The sequence below is a fragment of the Vulpes lagopus genome, chromosome 4, assembly GCF_018345385.1.
Source record: "Vulpes lagopus strain Blue_001 chromosome 4, ASM1834538v1, whole genome shotgun sequence".
Lineage (NCBI taxonomy): Eukaryota > Metazoa > Chordata > Mammalia > Carnivora > Canidae > Vulpes > Vulpes lagopus.
This window is the reverse complement of record NC_054827.1, coordinates 44,840,052-44,858,006: the sequence shown is the minus strand read 5'-3', so window position 1 is coordinate 44,858,006 and position 17,955 is coordinate 44,840,052. Positions and strand designations below refer to the sequence as shown.

The window sequence follows — 17,955 nt, the reverse complement described above, 5'->3', positions numbered from 1 at the left end:
TCTGAGGCTACAATGATAGTTTTATTTTTGTAAAGTTTTCTTCTCAATGCCTCATGTTCATATCATGTTCCTACCTGCCTCCTCCCCTTGCAACCGTCTGTTTTGGTTTCTTCGGCCCTGAGAGAGTCTTTCCTCTGCTGTCTGCTAGTCCAGCTGTTAGCTGACACTGTGTAATCGGAAACTCAGATTTTAACCAAAGCTCTGAGTCCATAAAAGAGGGGGCTTGTAGCACAGAGCCATGCAGGGGAATCTGGGCAGGCATTTGCTGGCCAACGGCATTCCTGTTGTCCTAGCCTTACTGCCTTCACTCCCAGGCTGGAGCTTTCAGCGCTGCAGATCCTGAACCGCCTTTGGATTTTCTGCTATCAATTGCGTTATTTCTCAATTTGTCTGCTGCTGGGTGAGGATTTGATTTTCTTGGATCTCCTCAGTGTCCAGAACTGTATGACTTTTGTCCCCTTGTTTTGTTTCCCACCCTAGTGGGTGTTTTGCTTTGGCATGTTTGGTGGGGAGAATGTCTTTTAAATTCACAGGGAGGATGCAAAATTCAGAGTGCTTGTCCAATCTGCCATCTCACTCCAGTACTTTTTGGCAGAACAGAGCCACTTTACAAACCCCATGGGATATGGTTCTCTAATCTAAAGCTTTTGCCTATCTTGATCACTGATTTCATTGACATAGTTCTGAATGACTTTGGACTGTTTCCAGGAATCAGATACATTCTCCTTACCAGGTTCAAGATTTTGCACAAGCATGTGCATAGGTTGTTGCTGAGGCTCTTGCGGAGAAGTGCTGGGTACTGTGGCAGGCGAAGAGCACACAGGGAAAGGATAATGGAATTCCTGAGTCAGCCTTCTTGATGACTTGTGTTTCGGTGTGTGGCCCTTCCTAGAAGAAAGTCTCATTCCCACTGTGACTTGGACCCAGAAGGTGAGAAAGGTCTCTATGTAGATGGACAATGCCCCTCCCCCCAGTCTGATAGGTGCCCAGAGTACAGGTGCCCTCAGGTGGTCATGAACACAGATGTGGAAAACTAAGGAGGATGTTGGTACTTAGCTGGTGCCATTTTTCCCTCCAGGCTCCTGTGACGTTTGATGACATCACTGTATACTTGCTTCAGGAGGAATGGATGCTGCTGAGTCAGCAACAGAAGGAGATCTGTGGTTCTGACAAGCTGGTGGCACAGCTAGGTATGGGCTCCTGTTCCCTTTCCCACCACCTGAGTCTGGACCACCATTCCAAACTGTATCCAATTATGACATACTTGAGAATTTTCTGGTATCCTATCCTATTTTTTTCAGGCCTGTTTACATAATTCATCTGCTCAGTCCCATTTGTAACTTAACTGCACCTGGATTCACATACCACCCTTTCTTTTCTCCTCTTTAATTGGCCAAGAGAAGTGGGGAAGTCGGACATGTCAACACTAGACCCTGATGACTCGCCATATTATAGGGATGACTCACCATATTATAGGGTGCTTCCAGGTGGGAAGCACCACCTATGGTCTGTGGAACTGCAGTGTGGATTTTGTTTCAGGTGCCTGTAGGGCACTGGAGGTAGTGCATGGTAGTAGAAAGAGTGTCATCTGCCATGTGGGAACCTGCTCTTAGTTCCAGACTCCACCATGTGACACTGGTGTGCCTTCGACCAAACCCTTTCACTTTTTTTTTTTGTTTTTGTTGTAAGATTTTATTTATTTATTTAGAGAAAGAGTGGGGAGAAGGGTGGAAGGAAAGGGAAAGAAAATCTCCAGTAGAATCTACGCTGAGCACAGAGCCCAGCTCAGGGCCTGATCCCACCATCCTGAGATCATGACCTGAGCCGATACAGAGTCAGATGCTTAACCAACTGAACCACCCAGACTAATGGGAGCAACAGTCTCAGCTCTGTAGGTGGAAGGATTGCAGCTGGGTTGGGTGTTCTCCTATGTGTGCCAAAACCAGTTTGAAAACTGCTCATTCTTTTATACCAAAATTTGTAGAGTAGCAGCTCATGGGCCTTTTTTTTTTTTCTTTTGTGACTTTTGCTTGGGTTTTTAACAATATTTAAAACAATTTTTTAAAAAATTTATTTAAGTAATCTCTATATCTAACATGGGGCTTGAACTCATGACTCCGAGATCAAGAGCCACAGGCTCTTCCAACTGAGCCAGCCAGGCACCCCAGTTTCTTTACAATATTTAAATAAATTGTCAGTATTTAACACTGGGAGTTTTCACATGGAATTATGATTTCTGGTTTCTCTTGAAAAGCAGGACGGTCTGGCAGCACTGACCCTGCATTCCACGTGGTGGCCTCCCCTGGAGAGAAGCAGCAGCTACCCCCCTCCCCCCCAACAGGTCACCACAGCCTCCTTGCCTGGCCTGGTTTCCTCAGTTATGGTATCTGGTCCCTCTCAGCATTTGAGTTGATGAGCCTCTGTTCTGAAGTACTAGTTTTCATACCTTTTTAGCCTCATTACATTTGCTTAGACCCCCCCCCCCCCATTCTTCTAGGGGTCTCATGGATATGTGAGTTTCTATCTGAGTTTCCAAACCACCATGCTAAAGCATCGAGACTCCTACCTGTGTCCTTGATCTTACAGTGTGGAGAGGATGTCCCATAAAGACCCTTCCTTTATGTTGTGATGTGACCTGGATCCAAGACTTCATAAGTGCTTCTCTCTGTTCCTGACTCAGGACCAACTATTGCCAACCCAGAGCTGTTCTATAAGTTTGAGCGGGGGCCAGAGCCATGGCTAGGCAATGTCCAGGGCCAGAGGACTCTCCTGAGTCACCACCCAGGTGAGTATGGACCTGCACAGGACCAGGGATGCCAGATGGAGAGAAGGAGTGGAAAGATGGGCACCAGGACTCCTGTCTTATCCTTGGCCTCTCCCTGTTCTCTGCCAACTCACACATGAATGCTATCCTTCCCCAGCCGTGACCTTATCTGAAATATACACACCTCCTCCAGCATTACTCCATTGTTCCACGTGTCCATCTCCCTTTATTTTATTTCTACCTAAGAATATTTCTTTTTAAAGATTTTATTTATTTATTCATGGCAGACACAGAGAGAGAGAGAGGGAGAGGTAGAGACACAGGCAGAGGAGGAAGCAGGCTCCATGCAGGGAGCCCGACGTGGGACTCGATCCCAGGTCCCCAGGATCACACCGCAGGCCAAAGGCGGCGCTAAACCGCCGAGCCACCAGGGCTGCCCAAGAGTATTTTTTATATAAAGATTTTATTTATTTATGAGAGACACAGAGAGAGGCAAAGACATAGGCAGAGGGAGAAGCAGGCTCACTGCAAGGAGCCTGATGTGGAATTCGATCCCAGGACCCCGGGATCACGCCCTGAGCCAAAGGCAGATGCTCAGCTGCTGAGCACAGCTGAGCCGCTGTGCCCCTGCCTGGGAATATATGTTGATGTATAATTATATATGCTAACTTCCATAAAGGCATGCCTCTGTCTTACCGACTGCTATATTCCCAGTGCTGAGGACAATGCCAGGCACACAGCAATTGCACAATAAATAATTGCTGAATGAATGAACAGATCTCCACTAAGTTCTAGGGATTTATCTTGGCTTTTCTCCTTTGATAAGCCTGGCTTGGCTAGGGCCAGGCCAGATGACATCTAGTCGTTAGATGAGATGCTGCTTAATTTTAAGCAGCCCCTGCTGCAGGAGAAAAGGGAGGCAGAACAAGCTCTTACAGGAGCCAACTCCTAGGAATCTGCTCTCTCTTGTGACCTGTCTCAGATGGACTACAGGAAGCCCAAGGCTTCAGAGATACTAAATTGTTTTATTTTGTTTTCCCAGGGTTGGCTCTTCATTTTGAACCCGCTTACTCCTTATTAGCCACTTTGTGCTCCTGGGTTGGCTACAGTTGTGTAGACTGGTCTGTTGGCCTGGAGCAAATACTGTTGAGTCCTTGGCCAGCGGGCATCTGCACTTATGTTGGTACATAGGAAATGGCTCTTGAGGAGTTCAGCGCTGCCTAACCCACGTTTCAACCGAGGAGTGAATAAAGAAACTTCTAGTTTAGCTTGAGGAAGAAAAATCGCAGTGAGTTTGTGAGAGTTTTCGCATCTTTGGAGGGGCTATGGTGTCAGAGACGACTTGTGTTTCTCCGGAGGGCTGGAGTAGGGACCCCTGGATGGCTCAGCGGTTAAAACGTCTGCCTTCAGCTCAGGATGTGATCCTGGAGACCTGGGATCAAGTCCCACATCGGGCTCCCTGCAGGGGTATCCCTCTGCCTGGGTCTCTGCCTCTCTCTCTCTCTTTCTGTTTCTCACGGATAAATAAATAAAATCTTAAAAAAAAAAAATGGAGGGCTAGAATAGCAACCCCAGGGGGAAGTTACTTAAAAATAGATCACAGCTTAAGGCTGACTCTGGGGACCACAGCCATGTACCCAGAAGGTAGGTTGTTCACTTGCCCCAAAGACACGTGAGCAAAGTGCAAATGCCCGTGTAGTGGGGTTACCATAGAAGGGGATTCCTGCTGAGCATAGACTTGAGTATTTCGTTTTTAATTACCTTCTTTAACTGACATTTTATGAAGTTCAATTCTCTTTTTTTTATTATTTATTATTTGAGAGAGAGCAAAAGTGAGAGAGCACACAAGCAGGGAGAGGGGCAGAGGGAGAGGAAGAAGCAGGTTCCCCGCAGGGAACCCAATGCGGGGCTGATCCACAGACCCCAAGATCGTGACCTGAGCCGAAGGCAGATGCTTCACCGAATGCGCCACCCAGGTGCCCAGAGTTCAGCATTCTTATCCATAAATAAGTTGGAACTCCTGAAGGTGGTGCCACTATCTTAGTTTGCAAAGCTAGAACTGTAGAGATCTATTTTTGGCCATATTTGCCCTTTAAATTTAAATTTAAGGGATGCCTGGGTGGCTTAGCGGTTGAGCTTCTGCCTTTGGCTCAGGTCATGATTCCGGGATGCGGGATCGAGTTCCGCATTGGGCTCCCTGCGAGACACCTGCTTCTCCCTCTGCCTATGCCTCTGCCTTTCTCTGTGTCTCTCATGGATAAATAAATAAATAAAATCTTAAAATTAGTTAATTAACTAATTAAATTTAATTTAATAAAGAGGGAGATGCTTAAAGCTCTTGTGATTTTCTTCCAGGTCAAATGAGGTAGGCCTGGGGAGCTGGGGGTTGAAAGAAATTCCAAGCAGAGCCTGTGCCACTCTTGCATGTCATTTCCAGGTTTCCTATTTGCTATAGCCGAGAGGCTCATAAGCTGCAGTAGCCCTAACTATAGGATTTCAGAGCAAATTCCATTGGTTTCTTTTCTCCAAAGGGAAAAACAAGGTGGGCTGCATGGAAGAAAGGAATGTGCAAAGTCCAGCCAGAGAAGCTGGACAGGACGTGCCACCGCAGAAGAAAGCTTGCCTGTCCCATGTCAGCACAGAGTGTGGCAACACTGCGGTAGACTATGCAGGGAAAAGCAAAAAACCCTTGAAACCCCGCTCTATCCAGAAGTCTTGGTTTGCGCAATTCCCATGGTTGGTCATGAATGAGGAACAGACGGCTCTATTTTGCTCTGCTTGCCGCGAGTACCCATCTGTCAGGGACAAACGTTCAAGATTAATAGAAGGTTATACAGGACCATTCAAGGTGGAGACTCTCAAATACCATGCCAAGAGCAAAGCTCACCTGTTCTGTGTCAGTGCCTTGGCAGCTCGGGATCCCATCTGGGCAGACCGTTTCCATAGCATCCGAGAGGAATCTGTAGATGTACTGGGCAGCCCGGAGCACCTCTTCACGGCAGATTACCCCATCTTGTACCCCCCAGGACCTCTGGGAGCCTATGACAACATGGCCCAGCTCCTGCCCAGCCCAGGAGCCGAACTGGAGGACCCCGGGGGGCATGGAACACTTCCAGCATTGTATCTAGACTGCATTTCTGAGTTGAGGCAAAAAGAAATTGTTGATGATACACACAGCTCTTCAAATGTCACCATTTTGTGTAATGACGCTGCTGAACCCTGCGGCCAGGTAATGTGCTTGTAGTGATTGCCATGTCTCAAAGGGAAGGGTTCCATACTAGAAACAATAGTGTGGTATGACAATGTTGGGAAAATTAAAATAGCCATACCTGCTGCAAACATTATAAGGGTGTGTTCTGTATCCTAGCATGCTTATGGTATGTCGGGCACTGTTTTATGTGCTTTACTAGTGTTATCTCATTTATTCATTCATTCATTTATTTCAGAGACAGCGTGAGTGCGCATAGGGGGATGAGCAGAGGGAGAGGGAGAATCTCAAGCAGACTCCACACTGAATATGGAGCCTGATGAAGGGCTCCAGCTCACCACTTTGAGATCATGACCTGAGCCAAAACCAAGAGTTGGCACTTAACCAACAAAGCCACCCAGGTGCCCTGTATTATATCTCATTTATTTAAGACAACAGCCCTATTATTTTCATCTCCTTTCACGGATAACAAAACATAATTAGTGGGACAGAACATTCCAATTTCGGATATAAGGGAAACGTCTAAGTTCAGGATGATAATCTTTATACACAACCTAGAGAAATCATAGAACTCAATAAATAATACACAACCAGAAATAATTAATTTCAGAGATTTTTTCAACTGTACCTTCAGAATCACCCAGCACTGTTAAACATTGCAAAATTTCCTCACAAACACGTTGTTTTATGTAATGTCTTTGATGCTGCTCTGAGGCTGGTAGAGCAAGTACAATTGAACTCAACTTGATGGGGGGGACACAGAGCGTCAGGGAGATGGACATGGCCCAAGTCCGAGGGCTCTTGTGGTGCTGACCTGTGCCAGAGCGTGGCCACCAGCCAGCGCTCCCGCTCTGCTCCCTGTGCACAGCGGGTCCTGAAGCTCTAGCTCTCACCTCACGGGTACTTTGTAAGTTCTTAGTTCTTTGCAAAGTTGGCTATAAGAAAACTGTGTTATCTGAAATTTTGAGTAATGAGATCCTTTGCCATCTCTCAACTATTTTACATAAGCAGGATTATACTAGAAATCATTTTGACTACCCTTCCGGTTTTCCAAGGAGAATAGCTCAGGTGTTCCTCTTACCTCACATCATAAGGGCCCAGATAAAGTCAGTAAGCTTGAATTTTTCCAGAAGCTAGAAAAGTGACAAAGTTCATTACTCTTCATGTTCATATTCTTTCTGAGTGTTAGAAGCTAATAAAATATGTCTAGCCATTTGTAATTTGAATTCTTTTAGCAATAAGGCACGTGTAAACCAAGTCACTGAATATCACCATCTCTCGTTCTTCTGTACTACTTCTTCCTTCCTCTCCCAGTGGAACATCTTAGCAGGTGCTGGAAGCATAGTCATAGATGAATAGAAGGAACCCCCTTAGGACTGTAGAGGGCAAGGTGCATTTGTAAGGCTCTGCTAGGGCTTCTGTTCTTCACTGCATTTTTATTTCCTCCTAAGACACCCTAGGATCAGACTGAGGCTCATTTGTGTTTTACCTACTAACTTGGGGCCTCACAAATTTGCTTCTTTGACTTTTGATGGATACATTAACTCCTCAGAGTTATATCTGCGCCTCTTGGCAAGCCTCCCAAAAGAAACAGGCCTTGACAAAGACCCTGAGAATACCACGCTGGGTGTCTGGCAGAAGAGGCGTGTTGAGTGACTGCTGCTCTTTGTTGCAGGATCCTTCTGAAGAGGGGCTGTTTGAGGAGGTTCCTGTGGTGTTTGAGGATGTGGCGGTGTATTTCACCCGGGAGGAGTGGGGCATGCTAGTCAAGCGGCAGAAGGAGCTGTACAGAGACGTGATGCGGATGAATTATGAGCTGTTGGCTTCCCTGGGTAAAGATTCATGTAGACCTTTGTTCGCCACCATCGTCTGACATGGGAAACCCACAAGGGCAGCCGTCTGTGGTGGTCATTTTCCCATTTCTGCCCTCTCCCTGTATGTAGGCAGAGAGGGATTCTATTTTTTGAAACTCAGAACTCTCCCTGCTTTGGGATACTGTACTTTATCCCCTCTTCATCCATCTCTCCATCCATCACCCATCCTCCACCAAAGAGTTATTGAACACTTCCCATGCACTAGATGAACACAAATGAAGCAAGCTCTTAGCTTTCAAGGGGCTAGCAGGTTTTCGGGAGAAATAGACACTTGAATAAGAAATTCTAAAATAGCACAAGCTCTGTAAAAGAGGTTCAGGAAAGGTGCCCAGAGGCTGCTAGAGAAGGGTGATTTCATTTTGTTGGGCATTGAAGGGAGGTATCAGGATAGTTTACAGAGTATGACATGTTTTAACTGAGTTGGTGGACAGGACAGGTGGACAGAGAGAAGGAAGGCCATCTGGATGTGACAGGGGGAGGGACAGCATGGGCAGAGGCATGGAGGTGCCTCTCCTTCATCTATGCCAGGGCTGCTTCCTCGTGCCCAGGAGCCAGCAAGGGTCAGTGGTCTTGGCTCAGCTGTCACTAGGGGGGACCTTGGAGAAAGATGAACATGATAGTGCTCATTACCTTCTCAGAAGAGTGCCATCTCTTACATCTGCCTCTTGATCTCTTTGCCTGCTGTTTCCATCAGATACCCCAGGTTCTTAGGGCACCAAAAAGTGGAAAACAACTTTTCATCCTAGAAAGCTCTTTACTTACCTAGTGTATCCACGAACAGCAGCCTTACAGAGGAGGCTGCTGTACACGACTCAGGAATACAGCAGCAATCTGCATCGTGACTTCTGCAGAATGAAAACTAAGAATATTTGTGACTTAATTGATGTCCTAGCCCTTGGTTTATACCAGGGCTTCTTCCATGTGCAGCTAAGATATGGATTATTTTCTGAACATTTCTGAGGTGTGTGCTTATTTTTATTGTTTGCAATGTATGTATGGCTCCCCATTCAGAAGTGATGTAAAAGTGGTTTCTTTGTGACGGTGTAGGTATTGTCATCAGACCCTAGGCCCAGGGTGCTTGAAACGAAGTATGCCTTCAGAGAGTATCACTACTGCCCGCACTGTTTATAAGCAGTGAGAATGAAGGGGAAATTCATTTTTAAGAAATACGCACCCACTTACAAGAAGTTGGCTTTTCCTTGAACACAGAGTAGTAACATGCTTTGCCCTTGGGGCCCCTGTGGAAAGTTGTAGTGAAAGCAATAGGTGAGTGGTATTGACCACAGGGTGTCTTCTGCCAGCCAGGGCTGGCAGCGCTCCATGTAAGCATTTGGTCATTTTCTTTTTAACTCATATAAGTCTGGAATGGGGAAATCTTCACTAACTGGGGGAAATAAGGGACAGTTCAGTCTGGCTTACGTTTTGTTTGGATGAACAATAAGTAAAATCAGAGGAAGGGCAATCAATTTTGCTTGAGGGTTGCAGGCAGGGGTCAGGGAAGGCTTTCTAGAGAATGGGGCTGTTCTTGTCAGTCATCTGTGGGACTAAAATGGGTACAGAAATCTAGGAACAGAACTGCATTTATGATTCTTTTGTGACCTTAATTAGGTCTCCAGTGATTACCCTCTAACTGCTGTCTGATTTTGATAGTTTTCATGTGTGAGGTATAAAAGCATTTATTTTAAGGAGCCATCAGAATATAATTGGGGCCAAACATAAATCATTTGTATGTTTAAAAATTACCTTTTAAAGGGCATTGAGCTGATCACTGGGATGTAAAACAGTGCTGAAACACAGTGCAGGCACTATTTTGCTTGGGTAAGTGTTTTTTTTTTTTTTTTTTTTTTCCACACTTCATATCCACCATTTTCTACCATTTAAGAGTTGAAAAATCAAATAGTATTTGGTACTATTTTTCAATTATTTTTTTTACAAATAGAACTTCTTGAAGTAAACTTAGATTTTGAAAAAGAAAACCCCATCGTAATCACACCAAGAAAAGTTATGTTGACCTTTGAACAAAATCCCCCATCCATTTTTAATATTTCTTATATTTTATCTTGAAATACTGTCATCTGCTTATCCTGGGTGCTTTAGGAAGCTTCTGTGTCTTTCTTTTATTCTTTCGTCTGGAAATCCTAACAGTGGCTTCTGCTGTCAATGAGTACTGAGCGTGGGTCCTGTGTTGAGTTTCATATGTATTCTCTCTAATCCTTAAACCAAACCTTGCAGGCAGGTAGTAGTAGTAGCATTTTCAGACAAGAAAACAGACCTGGGAATCCCAGCCATCTTGCTAGAAGCTGGAGAAGAAACTGAAATTCTTTCTATTCTGGGCATTGCATGTGCCTTACACTTCCTGCTTGTGGATGTTTATTGCCACTTGGACTGCATCTCTTTTCGTTTCAAGATTTGTGCTAATCATATTGTTTATGTAATAATGATAATACACCAAGTATAAGGTGAGACTTCTTAAACATTCAAACAGTTTCAGAATTTTCTAAAAGTCTCTGCTCCCATCCCCAGGCCCCTAGCATAAGATTGCTAGTTTGCGAGGCTCTTTCAGACCTTCTGTGAAAGTCACTGCTAGCTCCCTCTCTCCATGAGAACTGCCTGGAGAAAGGGGACTGGCTGCCCTGGGTGATCAGATCATGTTGCTGCAGCTCAGCTCACCTCAGATGCTGGGGCATTATGATCCTGGGGTTATTTGTCCTGTTGACTTCCTTTTGCTTAGATCCTTTGAGGAAACCCAGCTAATTCCTCCATTGCTCTTGTTGGGGTTTACATCTAGTAGGTTTGTTCTTTTAGATTTTATAATTATTTTACCCATTCTTAAAAAGACAGCCTCAATTTGATGTAGTCGAACTTTAATTCCCATCAGTTGTTTGGTAGTTAAATTGCATAGACTGAAGCTTTTCAGCAGATGGAATGTTTTCAGGGTAAGTTCACTCCTGTCACACCCTCCTCAGCCTCATCAGCTGTCCAATCAATAGGATTGAACCTGCAGAGGACAGTCACTTTGTTTAGGTAGAAAAGAAGAGGTTTGTGTTTTGTTTTCAATGCTTTCCTGTTTCAGCCTTTTCTTGTGTAGACTTGTTTATTTGGAACTATTTTATATTCTGTATTCTATATTGATATTCTTTTATTTCCAGACTTTAAATTCTGGTTTCAGACTTTGGCCATATTTGATGACATCTCTTGCTTTCCCCCAAAAAGAAAACTCAATTAGATTCCACTCTTAAGAAACTAATATTTGTCGGTAACAAAAGGAGACATGCCAATAGAGGGACTGTGTGGAGCCCTTGTTTTTATGAGTAAAAGTGTCATCACATGCTAAGTGGCAGATCATGCACTTCAGTGGGCAGTGCCTTTTCTACAGGTGATCAAATACAGCTAGACCTCACATAGCTGGGGCAAAAAGTCATGCCTCTTGGTAGAAACCAAAACTGAGTGGGAGGGCCTTCCGTGAGAGATGAGTAGTTCAGGTGGCTCATACGGTGTGTAGGAGGCCACCTGCTATATGGTGGCCCATATGTCAGGGCTTCCAAGTGGGGGCAGTGTGGGAGCTAGAAGAGAACCAAGGTAGGGCCCCAGGGCAGCTGTCCCCCAGTGGTTCACAGGTATGGCCTGCCCACCTTGGGATGGAGCTACCCTGGAAGATCAGAAGTTTGTCTTTGTAAGCCAAACCATTTCTATGGAATGGTGTGTGTGTGTGTGTGTGTGTGTGTGTGCGCGCTTGCATGCACACATGCTCGTTGCATGCGTGCATGATCTTGCTATAGTTAGGTCCCCTCTGCCATTTTTTCATTACTAAGACTTAGAAAAATCTGTTTGCAATTTCCTTCTGTCTCACTAGTTCTGAAGGAACAAAAAGAAAAGGGTTTTGGCAACATTGTAGCCACAGCTTTCAAGAAGTCTGGTTAGGGTACAGTATTCCAGGGGCCAATGTGGTGGGGGTGGCAGGCAAAGGTGGCCTATCCCCAAGGAAAATATAAATGAGGCGAATATATTTGGGGATATTTGGTCTGTGTGTTTCCAGTTATTATTTACAAATATTTACAAATATTACTTCTTTTATCTGCATAGTTCTAACAAGACTTAAACCAAAAACGTCCCACCTTTCTCTGCTTCTGGGTCCTCGTCCCCAGAGACTTTTAGCTGCTTCCTCTGGTAACGTACCTCATGACTTCTAGGAAATCCACGCAGACATAATTTTCAAAAGAGTGAACCTCATAGGATACACTCAGAAGACAGCTTTATTCTTCTCCATCACTACATGTTTGGATCAGCTCTGTGCAGCTTTTTTTCCTCATCCCTTGGGTTGTCAAAAGAAAATTCAGAGAGCTTTACTTGATACAAATACTATATTGAGCAAGAAAGGAACTATTCACAAACAGGGAGACTTCAAATCCAAAGTGGTTAAAGCTTGGCTTTCACCATTTAAAGCTCAGCTTATAAAATATGAATGAGGGAGTACTTTGGGTTTTTTAAAAAAATTGTGATAGGTTACTAAAAACATACATTATTTTTTAGGGTAGGAGCACTGGGTGAGGTTTCTTGCACGTAGCCGACTGGCTTAGATGCTATAGTAAGATCACACTGTTATGAAGATAGCTTAAGTTTTGTTTAAGGCCAGTGTCCCCAGTAGGAGAAACATGGGCGTTTTAGGATTTGACTGTGTGATTATGAGTATTTGATCTGGGGCTCTATTCAAGCTGTGGCCTCGTTCTGTTTTTTCTTTAGGTAGGTGAAATCAGTTCCACACAATAAATTATCACAAATATAGTGGCTAAATTTTTAACTCATTTATTGCCTTGCAGTTCTGGAGGGCAGAAGTCCTGATGGGCTCAGCTGGGTTCTCACGTAGCCAAAGTCAGGGTGTCTATCAGGCTGGCCTGCCTCCAGGAAGCTCTGGGAAGAATCACTGCCAACCGCATTTAGGTCATTGGCAGAATTCAGTTCCTTTCAGTTGTAGGACTGCAATCTCCATTTGCTTACTGGTTTTCCACCAGGGATTGTTCTCAGCTTCTACAGGCTGCTCTTCAGTCCCTTCCACGTGGCCTTCTCCATCCTCAGGCTGGCAGCAGTGTGTCAAACCCTGCTGGTGCTTTGAAGCCAACTGACTCTGCTTTTAAAGGGCACAGTCAGGTGAAGTCATCCAGATGGCCTCTCTTTTGCCATGTAATGTCACATAATCATGAGTGTGATGTCAGGTCGTAGGTTCCACTCACAGCACAGGGAGCAGGGATGAGGAAGGGCCAGGGCCACTGGAGCTCATGTTAGAATTCCACCTACCCCAGAAGAGAATGTCCTCTCTCTTGAGTGATACGCATAGAAGAATTTAGGGATAAAGGGGGTATGGAAGCAATTTACTCTCAATGGTTCAGAAAAATATTGCATGTATATTATTTATATGTTATTCATACACATACATAAAGGGAGGAGGGGCAGGGCACATGAACACATCGGCCTGATACAGCAATGGGACAAAATGTAAGTGATTGGAGTTCCTCGTGTTATTATTGAAACTTTTAAATAAGTTTTAAATAATATAAAAATATATACTCTCCCCCCAAATTAGGAAACAAAAGTATAGTCTTTGTGTAGTAGTAAGAAAACTGGACTTCATCTAAAGCTTACATTTCTCACCTCTTCTACCTGCGCCTGCCCCAGGTCTGGAATCTGGAACCTGGTGGTAGGAAGAAGGGCACTCTCCTCCTACCCCCAGCTTGTTCTAGGACTTCTGCTGTGTCCTGGGTGGGAACAGTGGCAGGTGAGTGGGGAGGAGAGGCACAGCCAATGGCATCCTGGCATCCACTTGTGGCTGGGATAGTAGAAAGCTGATTGTCTGGGTGAGTTTGTGGGTTCTACGCTCCCCCACCACCACCACTCACTACAGTCCCCTCTATAGGGGTGAATGTCTGCTTTGGCAGTCAGCCCCATGTGGGCTTGTTCTTGGGCTGCCAACACACAGTCAGGGGCAGAGGCCTTTGAGGTGGCTCCAGGCTTCTTTTCTTTCCCTCAGGGGCCACATGTGGACCACGGAAAACATGTGTCCTTTGCTCTGACAAACCCTGGAATGTAGGCTGTTTCTGACGTGGCCACCATGGAAGAACCCATCAGTCAGATTCTGCCTTTAGTATTTTCCAGGCCTGGATTCAGGAGGATCCCCAGAGCCCAGTGGATTATGGTCAGGATGTCATTCCCGTTAGGCTTAAGATCAGGGAAAAGTAGCCCACTCCAGCCCTCCCCATCGGGCTCACAATACACCTAACATATCTTTCCAAAAATATCCCTAATAGCTTCCTGACCTCTTCACTCCCAGCGCTCCGAGGGCTTGGGTCACAGCCTAGTGTTTCAGCCACCCTCTTTACCTAGTCAGGCCTCGGTGGTCTGGCTTTGGGAGGAGGGACAGTTGGCTCCTACCTTTTTGGACCTTAAACCAAAACAGGCAGGCAGACTCACACTTCCATGTTCTGTTGCATATGTTTATTGCTATTCTTTATTTGTTGATTTTAGATGGATTCTCTTTTTATTTCTGTCATGGAAGATGCAGGCCCAGCCCTTATCCACCACCCCGGGCCCCCACTCTGTCCCTCCACCCTCTCAGAACAAGTACATCACACTTTCTTGATTAGTTCAGGATAAATTATTTGCCTAATTATTGATGACACATTACTTATTTTTGATCAGAGTAGCATAGTATAATGATTTTCCTTTGTTGTAGGAGTCTCTATCCTCCTCTGGAATTGAAATATTTTCTTATTTTTTATTTTACTGATTTTCTGTACTCAATGATTCTTCTCCAGCTCTGCCATGTAATTATAATAACCCTTCTGAGAGTCTCTTCCTCATGATCGGACATCCCCTGATGGATCAGTTTCAGTCTTTTTCTGGGGATGTTTGTTATTGGGTCTCCCCTTCTCCTGCTCTGTCTGAACTGGTTATGCTCTGGACCTGCACAGCTGTGGTCCCACACTTTCCTTTGTCCCACTCCCCTCCCCTGGCTCCATCCCTTCCTCCAAGTTTACATCTTCCTTTTGTTGGAGGTCATCTTCCAGTAACTTCCCCAGACAGGGTGCACGGGAGGACATGCCCTTATAGTTGGAAGCTTGGATGGGCATATAATTCTAGGTTGGGAATAGTTTTCCTCAGTATTTTGAAAGCATTGCCTTTAGGATTTACTGGTGCTGATGAGAAATATAAACACCTTTTTATAACTAAATCTTTGAACACAGCCTATTTTTTTCTTCTCTGAAAGATTTTAAGATCTAGTCCAGTGTTCTGAACTGTTTAACAACATCAGCAATTTTTCACTCTCGTCCTGGGCATCCACTGCTTCCTTTCCATGAGAAAATTCACGTTTTCCAGTTTGGGGAAATGTTCTTATTGGATTTCTTCCTATCGATTTTCTCTTTTCTTTCTTCCAGAAAGTCTTATTAGTTATATACTGGACTTCCTAAATTGAGCCTCTGATTCTATTTTATTTTTTTCTTCTTCTATTTTCTGCTTCTCTTTTTTGTTTTACTTTCTTGGAGATTTTCTCAAGTTTTTTTCTAACAAGTCTGTTGAATGTTCTAATTTCTTCTATCATTTTTTTTAAAGATTTATTTATTTGAGAGAGAGAGAGAGAGAGCTGGGGGAGGAGCAGAGGGAGAGGGGGATAACCTCCAGCAGATTCTGCCCTGAGCACAGAGCCCCACACAAGGCTTGATCCCACGACCCCAAGATCACGACCTGAGCCAAAACCAAGAGTCTGAAGCCTAGCTGACTGAGCCACCCAGGCACCCTTCTTCTATCTTATTTTTACTGTAAAAGCCCTTATTGCTCCTTTTGCAGATGACTTTCACAGCTTTTCTATCTGGGAACGTGAATTCTGGTGTTCTGGAGTTCCGCTTTGTTCACTGTGGTTTCTTTAGTTCCTCTGATCCCTTTTCCTACTGGTTTCATATTAGAGGCTTGTCTTAATTAAATATCCTGCTGTTCATTCAGGTTTAAGAGTAAAGCTTTGAGGAACCTGGCTGGCAGCTCTGTGTATGGCTGGTGCTCATCACGCGGTAGCTTTCACTGCCAGTCTCACTGAAGAGCCTGCAAAGTCAGTGTCCCAGGGCCTTTGGGGCAGGAGGGGGTAGAGGGGGTCAACTCTGTTTCTTCAAGGAAGACTCGCCCAAGTGCCCTGCTTAGGGCCAGGAGCCGAGCCTATGTTCTTGGATCTGAGTATGGTAGCTTTCAGAACATAGACCCTTCATCCCTGCAACACTTCTTCCTCTTCCACTATCCCTACTATCCCTGGGTCTGGAACTTTCTGGTTCAGTTTTTCTAACTAAATCTCCATTTTCCTCCTTGGGTGAAGGTGGGTAAGCATGACGGTGTTCTCCAGTTCCCTGGGGAGGTGAGAGGCCCCGGGCTCGAGTGGTATCGGCAGACTGCACACTTGTCCTTTCCACCTGTTCCTTACCCACTCCCTTACCCACCTTCTGCCTAGGGCTCCCGTCTCCAGCCTTTTGGGGATTCTGCAGTCAGACTCTCTTCTTTCTCCTTGCTGCCCCCTTTGCCAGCATTTGGTGTTCAGCTCTGTTTGTTTTGCGACTTTGTCTCTTTTCCTTCTAAAAACATATTAACATTTCTTTGTGTTATTATTGCTCCTTTGCCCTCGTTTTAGAGATGTTTTAAGAAGGGTGTGTTCAGTCTATACTTTAACAATGTATTTAATTATATATTATTAAATATGATTTAGTAAATATATGGATATATACACACACCTATAACAAATAGAAATAAATGACTGTATCCAAGTGACCCAAAAGTTGAAGGGTGCCAGTACTGACTATTGCGCCAGAGGCACCCACAGTTAGCAGTTGTTCCTGTGTCCTTCCAAAGAAAGTTTATGCACACATTCACACACATACCCAAGCATGTAAACCAATGTTAAGGGATTTTATTTTATTTTAATGGATTTTATTTTAAATCAAGAAAGCAATTTCTCTTCATATCCCTGAGAATATTCATGTCTTAAATAAAGGGCAGTGCTTAACCCAAAGGCAGGAGTCTCCTCGAGTCAGATTGAAGGTTCCATTGTAGGTGGTGGACATTTTTAAGGGGCCTTTTAAGTGCCCCTGGAACTAACCCGTGCAGTCAGACACTTACCCCATGGCCAGCCATGGTGGTTCTAGGGGCACTGGGCACAGCATATGGTGCCAGCCAGTCGCCATCTTCCACTTCTCGTGTGACTTTCTTCATCACCTCTGTCCCCTCCTCCTCTTGCATCCCGTGTTTCCTCCCATGCCCACCTTCCCTCCAGATGCCTTTAGCTGACTCCTACTCCTGGCTCCCATGGCTGGCCCACAGAGCCAAGGACGTGACTTCTCCTAGCTCATGGATACACCTGAATCTGACTGCTTCTTGGGTTTTAAGAATAGATTGGCACGCAAGATAGGTATGTTTTCATCACAGCTCTAGCTGAATAGACTTTATTAAGAGACAGACCCAGAGGCATCCCTGAATGTTTCAGTTTCCTTGAATAGCTTCAGGCAGGATACTTAACTTGATGGTCCATAGCAGTGGCCTCAGTGTGACTCTGTCCCTAGGGCCAGCTGCCGCCAAACCAGACTTGATCTTAAAATTGGAACGTCGAGCTGCACCCTGGATCAAGGATCCAGATGGGCCACGGTGGGGGCAAGGTCGTCCTCCAGGTGAGTCTTGACCTACTGAGTTCTGAGGGGCACATCCTGGGGCCCATGTGGCCATGGCAAGCTGCACAGTGTTCACTCAGTCATCCCTGTCCCCCGTCCTGTTGTGCACCAGGCCTTGTATCAGGCTCTGCTAGACAAAGATGAATAAGAAATTAACTCTGCCCTCCAAGTGTCGAATAAACTGGGAAATGGGGACAGTATGGGGAAAAACAGGGTGCTTTGATGAGTGGAAGTGCTAGCAGGATCCGTGGCAGAGCTGGCAGGGAGGCGTGCAGGAGGCTCCGGTTGTGAGTTGCTGTGTGACCTGCAGGCCTGTGAGCTGCCCTTGTCCTCTCCTCCTCTGGTGTTTAGTGGCAGCACCCCTGGTCTATGAGAGGTCACTGTTCTGTGTATTAGCCAAGGGCTTACTGGCTAGTAGCT

The 17,955-nt window shown here is 45.2% G+C and overlaps 1 protein-coding gene across 6 annotated transcripts in view; it reads left to right on the top strand.

Annotated features, from left to right (window-relative positions):
• The window catches only part of ZNF862 (zinc finger protein 862), a 36,663-nt gene that overhangs the window by 11,547 nt on the left and 7,161 nt on the right, over positions 1-17,955 (top strand). Inside the window, exons 2-8 of one of the 6 annotated variants that reach the window (XM_041752386.1) lie at positions 734-930; positions 1,079-1,190; positions 2,587-2,785; positions 3,807-4,052; positions 5,296-5,993; positions 7,648-7,804; positions 17,431-17,535. In XM_041752386.1, coding sequence (XP_041608320.1) covers positions 5,316-5,993; positions 7,648-7,804; positions 17,431-17,535 — 940 coding nt within the window. In that variant the 5' untranslated portion in view covers positions 734-930; positions 1,079-1,190; positions 2,587-2,785; positions 3,807-4,052; positions 5,296-5,315. The remainder of the gene's footprint in view (positions 1-733; positions 931-1,078; positions 1,191-2,586; positions 2,786-3,806; positions 4,053-5,295; positions 5,994-7,647; positions 7,805-17,430; positions 17,536-17,955) is intronic. The other 5 variants (XM_041752383.1, XM_041752384.1, XM_041752387.1 and 2 more) reach the window with 5 other exon arrangements.